The following is a 21,591-nucleotide window of genomic DNA, read 5'->3' on the forward strand; positions in this document are numbered from 1 at the left end:
ATATATATATATATATATATATATATATATATGTATATCTATAAACAGGAAGCCATAAGGTTGTTGATAGTCTAAATAAAATTTGTATTATCATTTGAAGGGGATCTACACTGAAAAAAAACAGTCTACCGAAATCACTTTTGTCCCATCATTGCACCCCTCATCTGATTCACACTCTGCACATCTTCCTTTTGTACTGCAGTTCAGCATCCTTCTATTTCTGACCAGACACCATCTTAATTCTTACATTTCTCTTTCTCTATGCTCTATTGAATCTATGATGCCTCAGCACAGTATCACACATGTAGCTATATTCATCTCTGCCTGCTGCAGGACAACATAATTATCCTTCTCTATAAAGTCATATAAATAAGAAGCCGTCAGGGAGGCTGTGATGTCATCTCCTGCATTATAACTGTATGACAGGAGTCTGTCTGATCATCTGCAGTAACTGTAATAGGAGGTTATTTCCCCTATGGAGAGATTACATGGTATCACTGAAGTTTCATCATACAAGAAGCCTGGTGCCTGAGAATGGATTCCCTCTGACTGGACAGAAAGACGGAGTTACCATGAAATCACATGGATTTTCGTACAGAAAGGAGTAACAAAATAAGGTTAACTGGCTAAATTATATATTCATAGAATTTAGTATATAATGAAACAGAAAAAATACCAGAGTGCTTCCTTATAGGTTCAATTAATTTAATTACGAAGGATAGGTCATCAGTTGAAGATCATTATGGGTCTCGGAGTTCCTCTGCTGCTTCAAACAGATGATCCGTGGAGCCCACTTCACAGGCCATTTGACATCATGTAAATCAGTCACATGGCCTGATCGCAGCCAAGTCCCATTCAAGAGAATGTGACTGCACTGCAACTCCAAATACAGCCACTATAAAATGTACAACACTATGCTTGTTTGTTTATTTTTTTTTTGTGAAGAGGCCACAGCCTTCATCCGAATGCTACGGTCTTTCCAAACCCCTATAAATAGGCAGTGTTGTTTCTGTAGACTTTACATAATGTACAGGTGATTATAAGAAATGTTGTATATCTTAGGAGAAGAGTCTTCTGTTTCTGCGGTTTTCCTCTTCTCCCTTTGCTAAAATGACTTTCACTGCTGTAGTGTCTGGAGATTCATGTTAATAGAGGTCTATGGAGAAGGGAGGGCGAGGAGTGCAGAACATAAGAGAGAAAAGCGCTGAATAGAAGCTTCTTTCGCAGGCATTTTATTCACATCAGTACCTGTCAGCACTATTTATATCCTGTATTGTCCTGGTGCTGTTTCTCAGTTACAGAGAGACCATTATGAAACAGATTCTCCTTTACATATTGGCCTACTTTTACTAAGGCAGACTCTCTTAGAAAGTGGCCAAAAATGCACCTCAGCTTGGTGACCCTTTAGCCCCTGTGCCCTGCTCACCACTTTTTTAGACAGTGGACAGAGCAGGGCAGGAATGTAGGCATGTCAGAGCATGGAACGGTCTGGTCTGTTAGATTTACTATAACTCATGCCACAAACCTATTGTCAGTTATATCACATATCAGCTAGTCACCACCGACCAGGTCATAGAGAGTACTTAAAAACTGCAGAATACAATGACCATAAATAGTGTCACCCCTCATATATATATATATATATATATATATATATATACACACACACACATAGCAAATAGCTTATCATCAAAATTCACCTGAAACAAGAAGTTTGCTTTAGTTGCAAATAACATTCATCAATGGGTTTTACTTGTAGTATTACCATATTACTTCTATATTCTGTTGATCAATAGCAGTGCTGGGAGCCACATATATAACAATAATCTCCTTTTATTCAGAATCTTTCAAGTTATCTGATATCCGCCATGGAGATGTAAATTCAGCAGTTATAATAATAATAATTGTAATTATTGTAATAATAATAGTAGAGTAAATATAATAATATAGAACGGGACTGCCTGCTGAAGTAATTTCTAAATATACATTAAACTGTAGGTGTTACGTGATCTCACCATTTATAGCTGTTTACCAAGAAAGTGTGACTTTTGTCAGGAGGTAGAGATGTATGTATACAGTGATAACTTCCTATGGAATCTATATCACTTATCCTTAATGGTAATCAATACCTGGGGATCTGTCGTGTGACACAATTGTCTGTACATTGCATGATGCTGAATCACAGCTATTCATTACAAAGTTCCCACTGACTTCTCACCTACTAGTCACGTCACGGTTGTTCCATGGTGTCACACTACAACACACCTAACTATCTGTGTTATCTGGAACATGACTAGTGGAAAGACGGTGACTTTCATTTATGATACGGAGCTGTGATTGATGTCTTCTTATTGAGGTTAATTTATGTAATCTGGTCACAGGGCGGTGTAATATCGCCACTTGCCAATACATGTCATATTGATTTCTAACACCAGGGGGTGCAGTTTCCTCTGGTTATAAACCGTCTGTATTCTGCTGCTTTTATATCATATAAATAAATGACTGCTGCTTTTTGCAATTGTGAAATTAAAAGTAAATAAATATTATTTATTATCAATAACACTAAATAGAAAATACAATGAAGGGTTAACAGAGCACAATTTTATAATGTCTGTCAACCTATAACCCTACATCTGCAGGGAAACTACTCATAATTTTACCATAGATGAAAAACAATCTTTAAGATAATGTTACAGAAGTATCTTTTTTTTTCTATTTATGTTTTCATTTTTTTTGTGCAGTGTTAGAAATATCTGGAACCATCAATAAGTTTAACATTTTGTACATTCTGCAAGTTTTACTTTTGTGTCTTTCCTGGGATAACAAATAAGTGAAATATCAAAAAAATAAAATAGCTGAGTTACTGTATATTGCAAAGGATTGTACACTTGCTGACTGTATGATGTCAGTTCTGCAGGACGTAGCTTATCTGCTGTTTTGCTATTACATACTCATTGACAATCCACAGAATTTCCAGCTAACCCCTAGGGGGAATTCACACGGAGTAACGTGGCAATGATTCTGCCTTGATAACTCGTGGCAGAATCGGCGCTGATAAGAAGACTCCCATTGATTTCAATGTGTCCCGCGCGGAATATGGAACACATTGAAGTCAATGGGAGTTTTTATCAGCGCTGACTCTGCCATGAGTTATCATGGCAGAATCAGCACCACGTTACTCTGTGTGAATGGCCCCTACAGTTACATTGATTTATCATCTTCTCTGTGGTCCACACCCCTCTTTACCTCAAGGAAAATCCCAGTTTAGACTAAGGCCCCACATAGCAGGCCACAGCCAAAAATCTTTTTGTAAGATGTTTCCATAATTAAAAGTTACGTTTTATACTGGATTGTGCAAAAAAATGCTGTAGGAAAAACCGTGGCAGCAACGCATCGTGGTTGTTCCCGCAACAATTTTCACAGAGAGTCTGCAAAGGTTTCTTCTGTGGACTTTTTGCTTCAATTATACCTATAGGTAAACTGCTAGCGTTTCTGTAGATATAATTGACATGCTGCGATTTCCAAAAAAAACACAATGTGTCCACTCTGTGTATTTTTCTGCACTGTGTGGATGGGTTTCATCCATCCACCTTACAGTGACTGTAAAACGTAATGTTTTTTTCCACAGCATTTACACCACGTGGGGTCCGTGCCTTAGGTGAAAATCAATATTTTTTTTTCAATTAATTCTCTCTTTACAAGGTAACAGTGCCGTATATCCTGGTCAGTAATACTGTTATTATTAGACTGCTGCAATCTTTCTTCCATATACTAATCCAAACTACTAGAGGTCTGCTGTAGGAGATTTACTGTTGGGCTACTTAAAATGAGGTTTGGGAGCCTGACTAACATTATATCACATTCTGGGCTTGACTGTAGCGTGTATACAATATGTACAGACCGCTACTCTGATATTTTATCAGGTCACCTATGGGACTATATTCTGGAGTACCATCGTATACTGCAGAGCAAAAAACATCCCCAGGATCCGTACATATCCCCAATAACTGCGGCGAGTGGCATCCACATTACGAGCACCCTATTCCCAATGCTGGAACAGGAGATCAGCAGTGTGAAGTAAATAGAGGTGGCACAGCGCTACATTACTTCCATCCCCAAGTCCTAATGGTCTAATATGCCAAGCAAATACCTATACAAGTACCATATTTTATAAGCCAGCAGTCTGCCTATGTTATAAACATTATAGTATATACTACCTGAACAGCATGCTCTGTACTCTAGTTTTCTGGTATACAAGGCATGAAAAAAAAAATAGCATTTTTGTGCAAGTAGACTTTTGGTGTGTATGTAACGCCAGTCTTGATAGATTCCTCTCATTGTATACATGTTGTTCTTCTTGACTGATTATATAGAACAAAATGACAACCATCTGCCTACTACAGTGTAGGTCGCCCTAATGCTGACAAAAAAGCTCTGAGATGTTGATGCATAGACACCAAAAACCTTCTCAAAATGATATATTGCACAACACATTACCAGCAGATCCTCGACGCCCTCTAATTTACAAGATGAGGCTTCCATGGAACAAACTTTTTTTTTTTCTCAGATGATCAATCAAATTGAGATCTTAGGAACTTGAAGGCCAAAGTAATACTTTCTAACCAGGGGGTATCTATAGGGGGTGCAGTGGAAGCAGTCGCTACCAGGCCGAGGCTGCTGAGGGAGCCCTAAAGGTCCTTCTGCCACAGAAAATATACTACTATTTTAAATGATGCAAGGTAGATAGGGGCCCCATTACAGATTTTGTCCCAGGAACGTTAGAGGGGTTATTGAGATTGGTAATTTACTTACTTGTCCTAGTAGACTTGGGGGTTTCAGCTATATTATGACAGTGGGATCACTGACTATACTAACATCGTTAATTAAATATCTTTGGGATCGCTGGAGGAGGGGCTGGAGCGACTCAGGAGGTTAAACGCAGCGGCCTGGGACACCGGGGACAGGTGAGTATTTTTTTTGTGTGTGTATATGTATGTATGTATGTATGTGTGTGTGTGTGTGTATATAATATATATATATATATATATATATATATATATATATATATATATATATATATATATGCAAATTATGTAGCTAAACTTTATTGCACTTCACAACTAAATCTTGTTAATCAGATAATATATTTCTCTGTCCACTTTGTGGCCCGGCATTGCCATATACAGCATGCTGTGATGCGCTGTGTTCTTGTGCCTTTTTTATCATAGCTGAAAGTTTTACAGAAGCTCCTCTTCTGTGGTATTAGACTACAAAGGCTTGCCTTCACTACTCACACACACTGTTGGGTACTGAACTAAGCCCCTTACCATCTCCTGCCTGCACCACCATGTGCAGTGGTGAATTGATCCATTAACTGAAGGCCCAAACCCACTGCACCAACTGCTTCATTTGCATAATACTTCAAAGGTGTTTTTATCCAAATATGCAAACATGACATACATAACAAAGGTATGTTGTTTATTACTGTAATGTGCTCTGAATGACGTGGTAACAGTTGATTATGCTTGAGGGAGGTGATGAACTTCCTTTAAGTTACAGCAATTTGCCGAGATGGAAATAACTGCTCCTATATCCCGACTCCTAGGGCAAGCTGTGCAAAGCTGCCCTGCGTGTTGGTTGTTGTGGAGAAAGCGTATGTGCTATGCATTGGGGTCACATTACTGTTCGGAAAGCTAACTTGCTTACAAAACAGTTACCCATGGAAACCCACATAACCCATAGACCAGTGGCGTAACTAGGAATGGCGGGGCCCCGAGGCGAACTTTTGACATGAGGCGGCCTGACCGACACAGACGACCTTGACCGACCCTCTCCTACGCATTTCTGCGCTCTCTATTATGCCCCATAGTGGCTCCTTCACACAGTATTATCCCCCATAGTGGCCCCTGCCCCTGCACACGGTATTATGTACCATAGTGGCCCCTGCACACAGTATTATGTCCCATAGGGGCCCCTGCACACAGTATTATCCCCCATAGTGGCCCCTGCACACAGTATTATCTCCCATAACAGCCCCTGCACACAGTATTATCCCCCATAGTGGCTCCTTCACACAGTATTATACCCCATAGTGGCCCCTGCACACAGTATTATCCCCCATAGTGGCCCCTGCCCCTGCACACGGTATTATGTCCCATAGCGGCCCCTGCACACAGTATTATCCCCAATAGTGGCCCCAGTACACAGCATTATGTCCCACTGTGGACACCCATAAACAATTATTATACTCTAATTATACTATAATAATCGGAGACCCAGGGGGAGAAAAACATAAAAAAACCTCTGTTGATCACCTATCTCCCGACTCCTACGCTGTCGGCCTCCGAAGTAGTCGATCTTCAATGACGTCAGATGTCACATGACCTGGGATGCAGGCCAGGGTCATGAGACGTCAGACGACTAGGCCGAAGCCTGCCTGTCGTGGAGAGGTAAATAACAGTGTTTTTTATGTTTCTTACCTCTCCCGGGCATCCGATCATTATACTCGGGGATCCGAAAAGACCCCCGAGTATAATGATAGCAGCGGTAGCGGCTGTCACTGGGCCCCTAATGTCCCGGGCCCCGTGGCAGCTGCCTCTGCTGCTATAGCGGTAGTTACGCCACTTCCATAGACTATAATGGGGTCTGCCAGGTTTCCGCCTGAAAAACACCGAGAGAAAAGTCCTGCTTGCGCTAGTGTGAATCTAGCCTTAGCTAAACATGTGAGCGGAGCCCTTGCAGCTGGTGAAATGTCTGCGGCTCCAGATTTCATTGAGTGTTTTATTTGCAGTGTTTAGTAATAGAAGAGCGGAGAATACAGTACGTGTACATGGCATTAAACAGCCCTGATTCCATTCATTAACTGTCAATGAATGATTTCCCAATTACACCTAATTCATTTTGCAGCTAACTCCTGGCAAATCTGCTTATCAACAAGTGTTTTGTGCTGAATATAATCCAGTTATCATTTAATTGCGATTGAGAGCTGGAATATCTTGTGCGCACCCAGGACTCAAATATTTAAGCATCTGGATCTTTATGGCTATACTGAACCAACACAAATGGCTTTCAGCACACAGTCATATAGTGATTGCCAATACAGATAGGATGGGGACACTGATAAGATATGCAGGGGAGACTGATCACTCATGTCCAAGAGCTCATATACATTCCATAGCTGCCATAGATACACATAGGGAATACGCCTGTAGTATGCAGTAAAATATATATATTTTTGTGCAATGGTCATCCGACAGAGATTTTAACTGTTTCTTATTGTCTAGAAGGCCAATGTCTCTTTATGATAAAGTATATCACTGCCATATTTGCTACTCAGAGGTTTGGGAAAGCTGGCAGATAACAATGAGCTGAAGTTGCAGCCATATTGGTTGTCTCCCACCCTTTGTTATTGGAGGAGGAATGATGTTTAAAAAAAAAACGGACCTCTGACAATTCCTTCTGGTGCTAGCTTCATCTCAGCGAGGGTCCTCTATTAAAGGGTCAAGCATTATATTAAAATAGTACCTAAGGGCTAAGTATATACTTGTATATTCTAATTCATGGCAGCATTCCATACTGCTACTATTTTCCCTTGCGATGAGGGACAAGGGTTTTCGTTCTATCAATAATCAATCAATGGGTTTCCCAGCAGTCGGACAGAACTATTCTAATTTTTATAACCTATCTTGTAAGTGAGAAGTTATTGATGGAAAAACATTCTTAAAGATAAGGGAAAAATGGAGATGCGGACAGTTTGATGATGTCATGGGATGATTCCACAGTAGCCAAGCCCTCTTGTCCACTCTCAGAAATAGTCAGGAGTATTCACAGTTACTTAGACTTCTAAACGTATGCAGTTATGTAATTATATCAAATAAATTCTTTAGCAACATCACCTATCTATTGTAAGGAAACTAAAGCTCCTCAGACTAATCGTCCAAATCATTATTCCAAGCATAAGTAAAGTCTCTGACAGTGGTGTGAGACGGGAAGACGTTTCTGCATTCATATTATAATTAGAAATGTTGTGGCAGAAATTGAACCATTATATTGTGCAGACATTATACGCTCACCTTTCTGTATGAGCTGACACCCAGTTTGACAGCAGTTGTCCAGGAAGTTTTTTCAGTAGAGAAAAATATGTTTTTTTTTTAAAGTCCAATGGTCTCACGGATTGCCACTAAACTATGGGTTATTTTATTCTGCTACAGATTATTTTATTTAACTACAGAGTATTGCACAACTAGGAGAATATATTGGACTATGCCATGTCTGATTAGAGGAATATTATATATGCTTCTTGTGTCTCTCCAGCTGTTCTGAAAATACAAATCCAAGGATGCCCCAGCAACTGAGACTAACATGGTGCTTGTCCACTGTTGATGCCTTCTGGGATTTGTAGTTTCATAACAGCTGGAGAGCCACAGGTTGCGAACTACTAATACACTGTATAGGTCGACAAACAAAATTTGTGGCACAATGTGAAAAATCTTGTATGACTGAAGCGTCTGGAAATTATTGTAGTGTAAATTGTGGTCTAGTGCTAATGTTAATCATGTTTGCTGTATTGATAGAATCACTATTTTATACTGCAGAGATGTTTTCTTGGCAAAAAGAAATTAGTGGCCTATTCTAAGGAAAGGTCCTCTATAACATCATTGGGGTCTGGCATCATCACCCCCTCTGATATCTATATACTCAGCAGCTGATACACAGAGAAGGGAGCAGGAAACAAACTTTTCTATTCTGTGTAGTGCCTGAACGGAGTCACTGCAGCTTTGTCTAGGGGTATGATAGGAACGGAGAATAGAAGGATTTCTAGTGGAAAAGCCTCCGATGGTCCCCCAAATAGCAAAATCATAAAGCTCTGATAAACCTTTTGAAATGCCTCTCTTCTCCACATTGGTTTCCAATGACCCCTCCAAACTGTGCTTACGTCCTAGTAAGCGGATTAAGCGGATATGTTGTCCATGTTGACATGACATGACCATAGAGGTCAGATCTGGAAACTGTAGGGGGTTTATTATTTTCTTATTTGGAGAAACTTTGTTAAACTAGTATATCTGATTGTCCAAGTCATCCAACAAGGACCAGTCTTCACCTGGCATTGAATATGTAATTGATGTTTAATGTCTCTTTTGTTCTTCTACAGCCTGTTTGATATGGGAGGAGAATATTACTGCTACGGCTCTGACATTACTTGCTCCTTTCCTGCAAATGGGAAGTTCACCGCAGACCAGAGAGCAATTTATGAGGCTGTGCTGAAGTCATCCCGGGCAGTCATGAATGCTGTGAAGCCAGGTCAGTCAGAAGCACATATATGTAAATCAAATAACATGGTTTATGGTTTAACTCATTAGTAAGGACCCAAGATATTTCCTATGTTGGTCACTAACAAGCCATACTCTGATGCATATAACTTTAAGGTCATGTGCATCGGAACACTTTGGGGTCTCCACTGTGTGAAGTAGGTGCCTGGTTGTATACAGCTGGGCACCGGCTCATAACACCCAGTATAGGGAAAAAAAACCTGTGATCCTTTTATATGATGGTAAATATTGACCAGTTACTGTAACAGCAATTACAGCAATACAATGTCTTTGGAGGTATGTGTGTGTGGGGGGAGGGGAGGGCTGTCTCAATCAGGCATTGACACCCCCGAGATTGTGACTGTGGAGTGCCAATGCCATTACTGCCATTAATATTAATGTAATATTTTTCACACTTGTGCGTTTAATAATCAATCTTGAGTTGCGGATGAAAATACCGTCTCATTGTGTAAAGGTTAGCATACTATATTTCAGCTACACTTGACAGATTGCCACTTGGACAAAGCAACTGACAGGAGGTTTATAGTCAGCCACCAGGAGAATGTGCATTAGATTTACATTTATTTGGCAATAAAATGACCACTTGGACAAAGAGACTGGCTGTGGCAAAGTAGAATCTGAAAATACAGTGACCTTACACATTTTTACTGGATGATGATATAGCACGTGTCTTTCCTTTTGAATTGAAATTGACATTCAGACAGAGCAACTGTAAGGAGGTATACAGCTCCCTTTACGTCCTGCTAATAATGTGTCCTTCACAAACAAGCTGTCTTTTTCAAGTAAACAGCTCCTTATTGAGGGGCAACAGCTCACTTACCCCCCTGCTCACTTACATGGTTAACCCCCTGCTCCCCAAAAGGGTCACTGAACCTTCTTTTAATCAAATGTTATGATGTGCTGCGACTGAAAGCAGCCAAGGGGTCACACCATTAGGCTAAAATATGAAGTGGAGGAGGGGGTACCTGACTGTCTACACAGCATAATCGATAAGTGTTCACAGAAGACAATAGCTGAACAGAGGCAAATGATCCAGCTCACTAAAAAGAACTGCTTCTGTCACTACTTCCGGCACTTTTCCCTTTTCAAAATACTTTTGTTTGGTGAAAAAAAAAAATCGCTTATTGATAGCTTTAGTTAGCAAATCATCATGTTAAAGGGATTGTGCCTCTTCCCAATGAGACCCATCATCTTCACTGTACAAATCTCTCCTGTGCAGGGACCGGGTAAACTCTCTGGGTTTGTTGTTATGTTAACTAATATCACCAACATATAATCCCCAAACATAAACCTTCATGGCATTCCACACCACTCCCTGTGAGGCCGACCCTACATACAATATAAAATATTCCATTACTTTATCCAAGAAGGGTACCACTATTAAATGTACCCAGAATGGATTAAATCTGCCATAGGTTTCCCCTCAGAGTTCTAACTTCCCCTAATTTCAGGGTCACCTATAGTGTGGAGAGATCCGAGATACGAACATATTCGCACGGTCAGGACAAAGCAAGATAAGGAATGATGCAGCATATAGTAACAGGGGTATTGCAAAATCATAGGAAATATAATTTGCTAAATCTACAAGGCCCATATCTGACAACAGACTGAGGATGGAGTTCTGTGTAATATAGGGGTTAATGTGCCAGTATGAAACTTGTCCCAGTGGGGATGGAGGAAATTGTTTAAAGTCCCCAACTAGCAGTACAGGAATATCTGGGAATCTCTAAATAAATAAATATATATATATATATATATATATATATATATATATATATTATATATATACACTCACCGGCCACTTTATTAGGTACACCATGCTAGTAACGGGTTGGACCCCCTTTTGCCTTCAGAACTGCCTCAATTCTTCGTGGCATAGATTCAACAAGGTGCTGGAAGCATTCCTCAGAGATTTTGGTCCATATTGACATGATGGCATCACACAGTTGCCGCAGATTTGTCGGCTGCACATCCATGATGCGAATCTCCCGTTCCACCACATCCCAAAGATGCTCTATTGGATTGAGATCTGGTGACTGTGGAGGCCATTGGAGTACAGTGAACTCATTGTCATGTTCAAGAAACCAGTCTGAGATGATTCCAGCTTTATGACATGGCGCATTATCCTGCTGAAAGTAGCCATCAGATGTTGGGTACATTGTGGTCATAAAGGGATGGACATGGTCAGCAACAATACTCAGGTAGGCTTTGGCGTTGCAACGATGCTCAATTGGTACCAAGGGGCCCAAAGAGTGCCAAGAAAATATTCCCCACACCATGACACCACCACCACCAGCCTGAACCGTTGATACAAGGCAGGATGGATCCATGCTTTCATGTTGTTGACGCCAAATTCTGACCCTACCATCCGAATGTTGCAGCAGAAATCGAGACTCATCAGACCAGGCAACGTTTTTCCAATCTTCAATTGTCCAATTTCGATGAGCTTGTGCAAATTGTAGCCTCAGTTTCCTGTTCTTAGCTGAAAGGAGTGGCACCCGGTGTGGTCTTCTGCTGCTGTAGCCCATCTGCCTCAAAGTTCGACGTACTGTGCGTTCAGAGATGCTCTTCTGGCTACCTTGGTTGTAACGGGTGGCTATTTGAGTCACTGTTGCCTTTCTATCAGCTCGAACCAGTCTGGCCATTCTCCTCTGACCTCTGGCATCAACAACGCATTTCCGCCCACAGAACTGCCGCTCACTGGATGTTTTTTCTTTTTCGGACCATTCTCTGTAAACCCTAGAGATGGTTGTGCGTGAAAATCCCAGTAGATCAGCAGTTTCTGAAATACTCAGACCAGCCCTTCTGGCACCAACAACCATGCCACGTTCAAAGGCACTCAAATCACCTTTCTTCCCCATACTGATGCTCGGTTTGAACTGCAGGAGATTGTCTTGACCATGTCTACATGCCTAAATGCACTGAGTTGCCGCCATGTGATTGGCTGATTAGAAATTAAGTGTTAACGAGCAGTTGGACAGGTGTACCTAATAAAGTGGCCGGTGAGTGTATATACAGTGTGTGTATATATATATATATATATATATATATATATATATATATATATATACACTATCTTTATAATATCACTAGAGTAAGAGGGAGAGATGTATACCAAAACATACATAACGGCCCACTGGCTCGATATTGGTTTCAAGAGCGGCAAAGGGAATAGACCTATACACCATGGCATTGACAACCCATGCATGGGTAAGAATAGACGGAATGACCGGAGGAACCAATTCAAGCCCTATATACCATTCTCAAGGTTTTCCCCGTCTACTGGGTCTCAGAGAGGCATATGATAGGTGGCTGGTAGATGTTTAACCATGTATACACAGCACACCTTTCGGTGGCACCCTCCATCCATTGAAATGATGCTAACACTATAAACATTTCCCTATACCTAAATAACAAACAACATGTAAAAACATACAAACAATGAACAACAAGGGAAAAGGGAAATAAGCTACCAGCCTATGCCACAATGTACTAGAAACCAAAAAAATGGAGGACAGTGCAATATCAGACAGCAGGGGGAGGAACAGAATGAACCCCCCACCCATATCAGCAGTCATAACGTCAACGAAGAGGTGAAGGTGTATTCTCTGCTTGGATGGTGTGATCATTCATATCCAGCCAGGTTTACATCCAGCATGTGAAAAATAATCCAGAATTTAAAACGTAACTTTTATTCCATAATGTTAATACAAATTATTAGGTATATCATCCTCCCCTCTTACGTGTTTAAAGCTCATCCCAGTTCTTATCATAGTGGAGCTGGAATCCACTTGAAACACGTAAGTGAAGAGGACGCTATGGCTAAACATTGAGGCCAAAGAAGCAGGGAGTTGCGCCATAGCCCAGGAGAGGTAAGTAACACTAGTTTATACCCTCCTTGAGTTTCCAATCATTATACTGATGGGAGGCTCAGGAGAAAGACTCCAGGGGTATAATAATAGTTCATGGGTGGTGTACCTCAAAAATTTCATGTTCTGTCATGCCTGAAATTTTTTGCAGTATTTGCAACGAACACCGTAGTACTGTGGTACATTAAAATGTGTGCAGGGGCCACTATGTGACATTATATTGTGTGTAGAAACCACTTTGAGACATTATACTGTGTGGACAGACTACTGTGTGACATTATATTGTATTGAGGAACCACTATTGACATTCTACTGTGCGTACAGGTCACTATGTGACATTATACTGTTTGACGGGGCCACTATAGGACACTATACTTTGTGGAGGGGCCACTGTGTAAAATTATACTGTTATGTATTTGTCTGTATTTGAACCCTACAAATTGTACAGCGCTGCGGAATATGTTGGCGCTATATAAATAAAATGTATTATTATTATTATACTACGTGGAGGAACCGCTTTAGGTTATTATACTGTCTGGAGGCCACTTTGGGACATTATAGTGTTTTTAAGTAGGGTGTTATACTGTGCGGGGACCATTAAAAGATAGGCTATACTGTGTGTGTCTTTGTGGGGGCCCAAGTGAAAAGTTTGCTATGGAGCCCAGTCTTTGCTAGTAATGCCCTGCTAAATGGATGTTGTTTCTGTGGATCCCGTTCTCTATGTCATTCATTTAGTCAAATAAATGAGTAACATTTTGGACAGCGGCTGATCTTCAGCGTGGTGCTCAATCTTTCTTACATGCTTGTTAATCTTTTGGTGGTCATGTTTAATATGAGCGACTTCTTTTTTAAGGCCTTTTATCATACCAGCAAAGTTTGATTTACATGCAGCCACAGCTTGCTGGACATCTTTAATAGTAGGTTTTGGCAGGGATTCAGCCTCCAGGAGCGACTTACTCATATATGGCTCAATGCTGGAGCCCCGGTCAGGAGGCCATGCCTGGTGTTTCTTCCACATACTATGCATGTGGCCATCAGGAATCTCAGGCGCTGTAGAATGGTGATCTGTAGCCATTATGGGAGGATCCTCTTCTGGCTCCATTGTAATAGAAGAGTATGAAGCAAAGCACTCCAGCCAGGAGTGTATTCCAGTGCTCTCAACAAGGAATACATGGCAGGACCGCCATATTAGACTCACTATCATCACAGCCTCGCATCTCCCTGTCCTTTCTGGTGCAGGTGATTGGATGGCACAGAGAAGGGGACAAATGGAGGCAGTGGAAGATCAGACACTGGTCCAGCAGGGTAGGGAGAACAGAAGTTGGCTGGCAGCCCAGAATGGAATAGGATTATGCTCAAGAACTCCCACATCTGGTTCACATGCTGGTTTGGCCATACTCACCTCTAGTGAGAATCAATATGGTAGCCAATCCTACAGAACGTTATTATATCATCTTGTGCGTATCATTCTTATTCTTGTATATTGACTTTTGTCGCTGTGTGGGTACAGGGCCTATATATATTTTTTTTTATTATGTCAACGTTTAGAAAAAACATTTTCTCTTAGTAGTACCCAATATATCTGCGGATGTGACACAGTTACCTATCAATGCAATGCATGAGCTCTAATGTATTCTCTTTAAGTTCTGACCTATTTCTCTTTTGGCGTCCTGCTCAAAACCACACGTCCTTCTTTCTGTCTTCTTGTCGCAAGTGACTTCCGATTTATATTACCTCGCTGTAGCAGGATTCCTGCTTGCTGTTTACACATTGTCCCATTCGTCACACAAAATGCTGGAAAAGTCGCATTGAGGCGATTACCATTGCTATAAATTTTTTGACCCTGTCATTGGGGCTTGCCAGAGCTGGCAGACCGTCACAGGAAACAGGCCACCGCCTGGCTGATGGAGACAACATATATGTAACCTCTGATAGAGTCCTTGCTGCTCTCAGAGTAAGGATGTAGCTGTCACCAGTTTCTTTTGATTACTGGTTGATGAATGGCCCCCTATGTTTACACGTGTGCGCGGACGTTATATGGCAAAACACTCAGGGAAACTACAGGTAAAGTGCTTCACTCTTGTTATTTTACTCTACTGACTCAGCAAACAATTACATCTTCTCAGTTTTATGGTTTGTGATCATCTATAGTTTTCACAAGTATTTAGAATTATGAATCACAATTTTGTAAGAACTTCTAGGGAAAAAAATGTAAACTGAAATACCGCCATCTGTTCTTCTGCGGTCACTTATTTTAATCAGAGGAACTTTATTTTTGGTCCTTATCATTGTCATTTGCCTGTGAACTGTAGAGATCCCAGAAGAATTTGGAGTTCAGTGCCAGTCTATCAAACTAGATGATCTTATACTGGACTAAAGGAATATTACTGTACATAGCAAAGTTACTGTCTGATCTTACAAATTTCCAGAACGCAGGTATATACATTGTAGAGAGCTTTAGGATGATCTTGCATCTAGACAAAGGGGCATGAGGCATTACTTGTCTCTATTATCATCCATGGTCAATGAACACACTTCACACATGGCCCTTGTGTATTTAATATATTCTAATATTGTTCTCCCCAGAGATAAAGAAGCAAGAGAAATAGTGAAAAATGCAGGATTGTACAGAAATCATCCAAAGTGTGTTAATAAAGTATATTGCAAAATATAGTAGTCACACAAAAACTGCCAGAAATCAAAAGTTGCCTGAAAGTTTAAAGCTGGAACCAGATTAGGGTCTTTTGAGTCCTGAGACCAAGAACTCCTCTTAATCTAGGAATAAAACATTTTACGTTGCAGGTCTGAGTTGTCTCTAGCAACCAGTCAGAAGGTTTATCTTGTTTCAGCTATACCATGATTCCTGGAGGGGTTGTCTAGAAGTAGAATGTATACATTATATTAAAGAAACAGTGATAAAGCTGTCCACAGGTTGTATACTGTATTGCTGCCCAGCTTTACTCACTGCAACAAAGCTGAGCTGTAATACCAGAAACGAGCAATAGACAATTGTGGTGCTCTGTCTGGAACAAAACCTTTACTCTAGAAGTTAAAAGATCAACTGTACAAACCCTCAACCAGCCATGTAGCTGAAAGAAAGTAACAAGATCCTCCAGGATAGACCCCCAATGTTTGTTCGGCTCAGCACTGTTCATTTTCCAAGCTGCCACTGTGCGAAGATCTCCCAGCCTTCTGTGCCTGGTACTCCAGCCCCATTGTGCTGATCAGTATAATAACACTATTTGTGACCATTGTGACTTTTATCTTTTATTATTATTTTAGCATTTTATTCAGCAGTTTAGTCGTCCCCTTTGCAGGTCCTCACTATTTTTCCATTTTCCCTGGGCTATTGAGCAGAGAATAGCTGCTATGATGTCTCTCATACACTACTTAGACTAGGTTCACATCTGTGCCATTGGTGATTTCACCACAGAAACCAATAAAATCAGCAGAGAGAAAAGTTCTGCACAGATTATAGCCTATAAGGTCTGCGGGTAACCTCTGTTTAGAGGTCTGGCTATCCGGAGGACCTGAACGACTGAGAACCAACTAGCCTTATAGAGAAAGCAGGAGATCCTTCTATCACTCATTGTAGGGAAGTATTAATAATTAAGACCTCTATACAAAGTTATAATCTGTTCCATCGGTGACAGCAGTTTAGGAAGGAGGGCAGAAGAGAAAAGAAGCCTGATACATGAAGAAAAAAAGCACTTTTATGGTAATATATAGCACATGCTTACTTATACTTGCCTGTACTATTACTATATTGGAAGGATGTTGAGCATTTAAAGGGGTTGTCCAGTTCATATTCTTATATTTATTAGTGCTTCATTACCAATAAACAAAAAAAAACAAATATTGGCTTCTCCCCAGTTTTGCCTCCATTCCCAGTAACAATAGGTCTTATGTACACACCCGTTTGCAATTTGTGGTCTGCAAAATACTTCAGTATTCAGTTTTTGTGGTCCATTTCTCATCAGTGTGTCTTCAGTATCAGTGCTGTATGTCTACACAAACATTCAGCATTGCTTCAGCGCGGTATCTGTGTTTGCAGATCTACAAAAAACAAAACACAGAACGCAGCAAATGATTTCTCTACCTTGTCCCTACCCCTAGAAAAGGTCATGCTCGCTCCAATGCCATTTTCTTAGATGAACAGCCTGGAAGCACTTGGAAAAGTTCTGTTGAATGGCCTGGAGACACTATGAAATATCCCTAGGACAATATTCTGCTCATGGAGCCATGTACAAGGTGCTCCTGTGCTGCAAAAAAGTGTTCACCAAAGCGACTGCTGCTAGACATTAGTTCCGTAAAAAATGGTCTTTGCACGGATAACATCTGTGTGACATCCATTGTTTTCTGTGCCCCACAGTCTTCTATAGGTTTGTCCATGCTGCAGACACTGAGAAGAATAAAACATGCTCTGAGTTTTGCTGTGTAAACTCCTGGCCTCCATCCAGACTTGTGGAAAACACAGAAGTGTGCATGTGCCCTTTGAAATAAATGAATAAGATTGGGTTCCCATCTGCATTTGGTCTCAAATCAGTTTTTGAAACCATCTCAAAGGCTGATCTCTAACAGTTTGCTTTAAAACCCATTGATTTCAATCTGTTGTAAAAACCATCCAGGGGTGTGCCTTCTAATGGTATCCACTCTTTTGGGCAGAGAAAAAAGTCAGACTTGCAGGACCTTCACTCCAAAAAATAAAGATACTGGACAATGTTTTTTAACATTGAAGATGGACAAAACGGATTACTAATGGATATTACCGGTAATCTATTTGTGTCTGTTTTTGCAGGGAAAATGGATTGCAAAACAGACACAAACGGACAGTTTTTTTTGACAGACACCCATTGACTAATCTGTCTAAAAATGCTGATTTGGCTATCCACTCTGTGACCGCTTGGAATTCTTCATGGACCTATCTGTCTTTTAGCACAAGTGTGCTATCCGAGAAAAACTAGGAAAGCACGCTGACCTAGATTGTGTACATGTTGACTTTGAGGCTGAATTCACACCTGTTCTCATTGCCAGTTCGGGTATTTTGTCTCCCATTCTGCTTGAAAAGTATTGCAAACAGGATTTTTCTCTCCTGATTTTTCATGCAGAAACCAGGCAGTCCCTATTATAGTCTTTAGGATCTGCAGGTAACCACTTTTTAAGCAGATTGGGTTTCTATTTTTTGTGTCCCCAAATGGACCTAATGAATGGAAACCCAAGCACTGGTGTGAACGTAGCAGGTGATCTCTGCAGTCAATAAGAGGCCTCAGCAGTCGCCTCTTCAGAAACTGCATGTCACAAAAGTCATGTTTTCTGGTTGTGAAGAGGTCACTGTTGAGGTCTGTGATTGACTGCAGCCGTCCCCTTAGGCCGAGTTCACACTGGGTTTTTTGGACCGGAATTTGACGCGGAGGCCACCTCAGATTCCAGTCCAAAATATGGCTAGCCACGACTGGATGCAAGTGCAGTGCACCAGCATCCAGTCACGTCATTCCGCTCCAGATTAGGCCCAAAAGTATGGGCCTAGTCGGGAGGGAGGTGTCGTGAGAGGGACGTCCGTGGATAAATGAGCCGCAGAATCCCTCTGAAGAAAGGGCACGTCGCTTCTTTTTCCCGCGAGTGGGAACAAACCGAACGTGGAAAAAGGAAATGACCGGCTCCCATTGGTTTCAATGGGAGGCTGTTTTTTGAGTCAGATTCTGACACGGATTCCGTGTCAAAATCCAGCACAAAAATCCCCATGTGAACTCAACCTCACACAAATGAAACATGACTAGTAGCATGTGCCTGCGGACTTGATAATCCCTGCCATGCTGGAATTTGCACCTAATATATGATGTCGTGGACACCTTGCCATAAATTAGGCGTATCCTTCAGGGTCTGTGCGCCTAAAGAGAAATCTTATACACCAGTTTTGTGGCACAAAAGTCATTATAAATTAGCCCATTTTTTTAAATTTTACTACAGAATTTTTTCATATCTATGAATCTCTCATGGTTTTTTATTTTTACTCTGTTCAGCAAAATAGAACGGTTTATTTATTCTTTTATAAATCCCAGAAAAATTAATTCTCACTTGGTGGTCAAGACAATGATTTCGAAACTGTTCCCAAGGTCCAAGCGGAATTAAGTCCTCAGAGACGCTCTTTGTGTATCAATGCCACAGACCTAGTGAGGGAAGCAGGGGAATTTTGCACAATTTGTCCATCATTGCAGAATCAGCTGATTTGTAGCTACTAGCAGAACACTGAATAGTTTGTGGGTTTTTTTCACTTATTTTTTTTCCACTTCCCATTGGAGTTCATTGTCTTGAGCTGACATGGCCATTTGTTTTCTTCAGTCGTGAGGGACCAGGGAAGGAGAATTGTCTGGCAGGTCTTTCAATTTTTGGTCCTAAGCTGAATTTTGCAACACGTTTTCCAGCTGAGTTATACAGTCACTGACAGACAGATCTGGGCATTGAAAGATGGAGCACACCCATCCCATTGTGAAAGAATGGAAAATGTTCATCCCTCCTGAGTGGCCACATATAATCCTTTACTTTCTTAATAATAAAAGAAGTTATCTCCTTTCTTTCAGCTATTGAAAATCCAGTTTAAAGGGACACTCCAATGATATTTTGGACTCTCTCTATTATCTGAAATACCAGCCCTTCATAGTACTAGTTGTCTGCTCATAGTGTCTTCCATTAGCCTGCTTTTACTATCTTCAGTAAGTCATCTGATCACAGTGACCTCTTTTTCTAACAGAGATTGCTGTGCAAACAGAAGGTCTCTCTCCAATTCCTGCAGATACTAATGAGAACTACCATGTGACCTTCATCAAGGTCCTGCTGCTCAGTGAAAATGCCAACATCAGCAGTAGGACATTCTGAATCTATGTGACTAGCTTGCATAGAGAGAAAAATGCTGGAGGGTCACTTGAGTAATGAGTTTACCAACTACTCTACCCCGCTACTAGACTATACACTACTATGCTGTGTCTTTCCACATCGTCCCTGCAGGTACAATAGTCAGTGCTGAAGTTGCACTTGTGAAAGGCATTATTGGTCACTAGATGAGCGAGTACTGTTCGAATCAGCCGATCCGAACAGCACGCTCCATAGAAATGAATGGAAACACCCGGTACTTCCGCTTTGACGTCGGCCTAACCCCCCGCGTGCCGGCTACGTCCATTCATTTCTATGCGAGCGTGCTGTTCGGATCGGCTGATCCGAACAGTACTCGCTCATCTCTAAGGTTCAAGAGGCAATAGGACGCATGTAGAGAAAGTAATGGCAGCCTTTTTTAATATTTTGTATTGTGTCTGCTGATGCATAATCCACCTGGACTGAGGTATAATTGTATGCTCCTGCGCTCTGCTGCAAAATATGTAGAAGGTCCCCACCAACCATATGCCATTTATACTATTGATTCCTATGTGTCCATTTGGGGACTAAGCGAGAGTGCAACTGCTACTACGCACCTTCTTTACACCTTTCAGAGAAACTTAGAGGGAAGTGTGTTTTTAATTTTTTCACCTTATCTGGCTTAATATGAACATATCTCCCTATATTATAAAAATGAATTTCTGTCTGTCTGTCTGTCTGTTCTCTAATGCAAACCAAACGACTGGACCGATCTTCACCAAATTTGGTACAGAGATACTTCAGGTATCCGGGAAGGTTTAAGATGAGACTCCAACTCGCTCGGAAGTACCGTTGCTGAGATACTGCATTCCAAACACAATGCCCCCCCCCCCCCTTAGCCAATACAAACCTGCAAGTCTTTCACTCATATTCCAACTGCAATACACCCGGTCACTCCACATGCACAACCCAACACTGATATCCAAACTGAGATACACGCATCAGAGGATTAGATACACAGATCAGCACACAGTATCACACGCCAGAGGATTAGATGCACGCGTCTGCACACAGTCCCACAAACCAGAGGATTAAATACGCGCTTCTGCACACAGTTTTACATGCTGAAGGATTAGATACACGCGTCTGCACAAAGTACCACACGCCGGGGGATTGGATACATGTGTCTGCACACAGTACCACATGCCAAAGGATTGGATACACACATCTGCACACAGTTCCACACACCAGAGCATAAGATATGCGCATCTACACACAGTTCCACATGCCGTAGGATTAGATACGCGCCTCTTCACACAATACCACACAGGGGAGGATTAGATACGTGTGTCTGCACATAGTACCACACTTTGGAGGATTAGATACATGCCTCTGCACACAGTACCACAAGCCAGAGAATTACATACACGTCTCAGCACACAGTACCACATGGGGGAGGATTAGATACGCGCATCTGCACACAGTACCACATGCCAGAGGATTAGATATGTGCATCTGCACACAGTTCCACATGCCAGAGGATTAGA

General features: G+C 41.3%; 1 protein-coding gene across 1 annotated transcript in view; it reads left to right on the plus strand.

Annotated features, from left to right (window-relative positions):
- PEPD (peptidase D) overlaps positions 1-21,591 on the plus strand; it is a 186,286-nt gene that overhangs the window by 131,697 nt on the left and 32,998 nt on the right. Inside the window, exon 12 of the mRNA XM_075282039.1 lies at positions 9,152-9,300. Coding sequence (XP_075138140.1) covers positions 9,152-9,300 — 149 coding nt within the window. The remainder of the gene's footprint in view (positions 1-9,151; positions 9,301-21,591) is intronic.

The sequence above is a fragment of the Leptodactylus fuscus genome, chromosome 7 (assembly GCF_031893055.1).
Source record: "Leptodactylus fuscus isolate aLepFus1 chromosome 7, aLepFus1.hap2, whole genome shotgun sequence".
NCBI classification, from domain to species: domain Eukaryota; kingdom Metazoa; phylum Chordata; class Amphibia; order Anura; family Leptodactylidae; genus Leptodactylus; species Leptodactylus fuscus.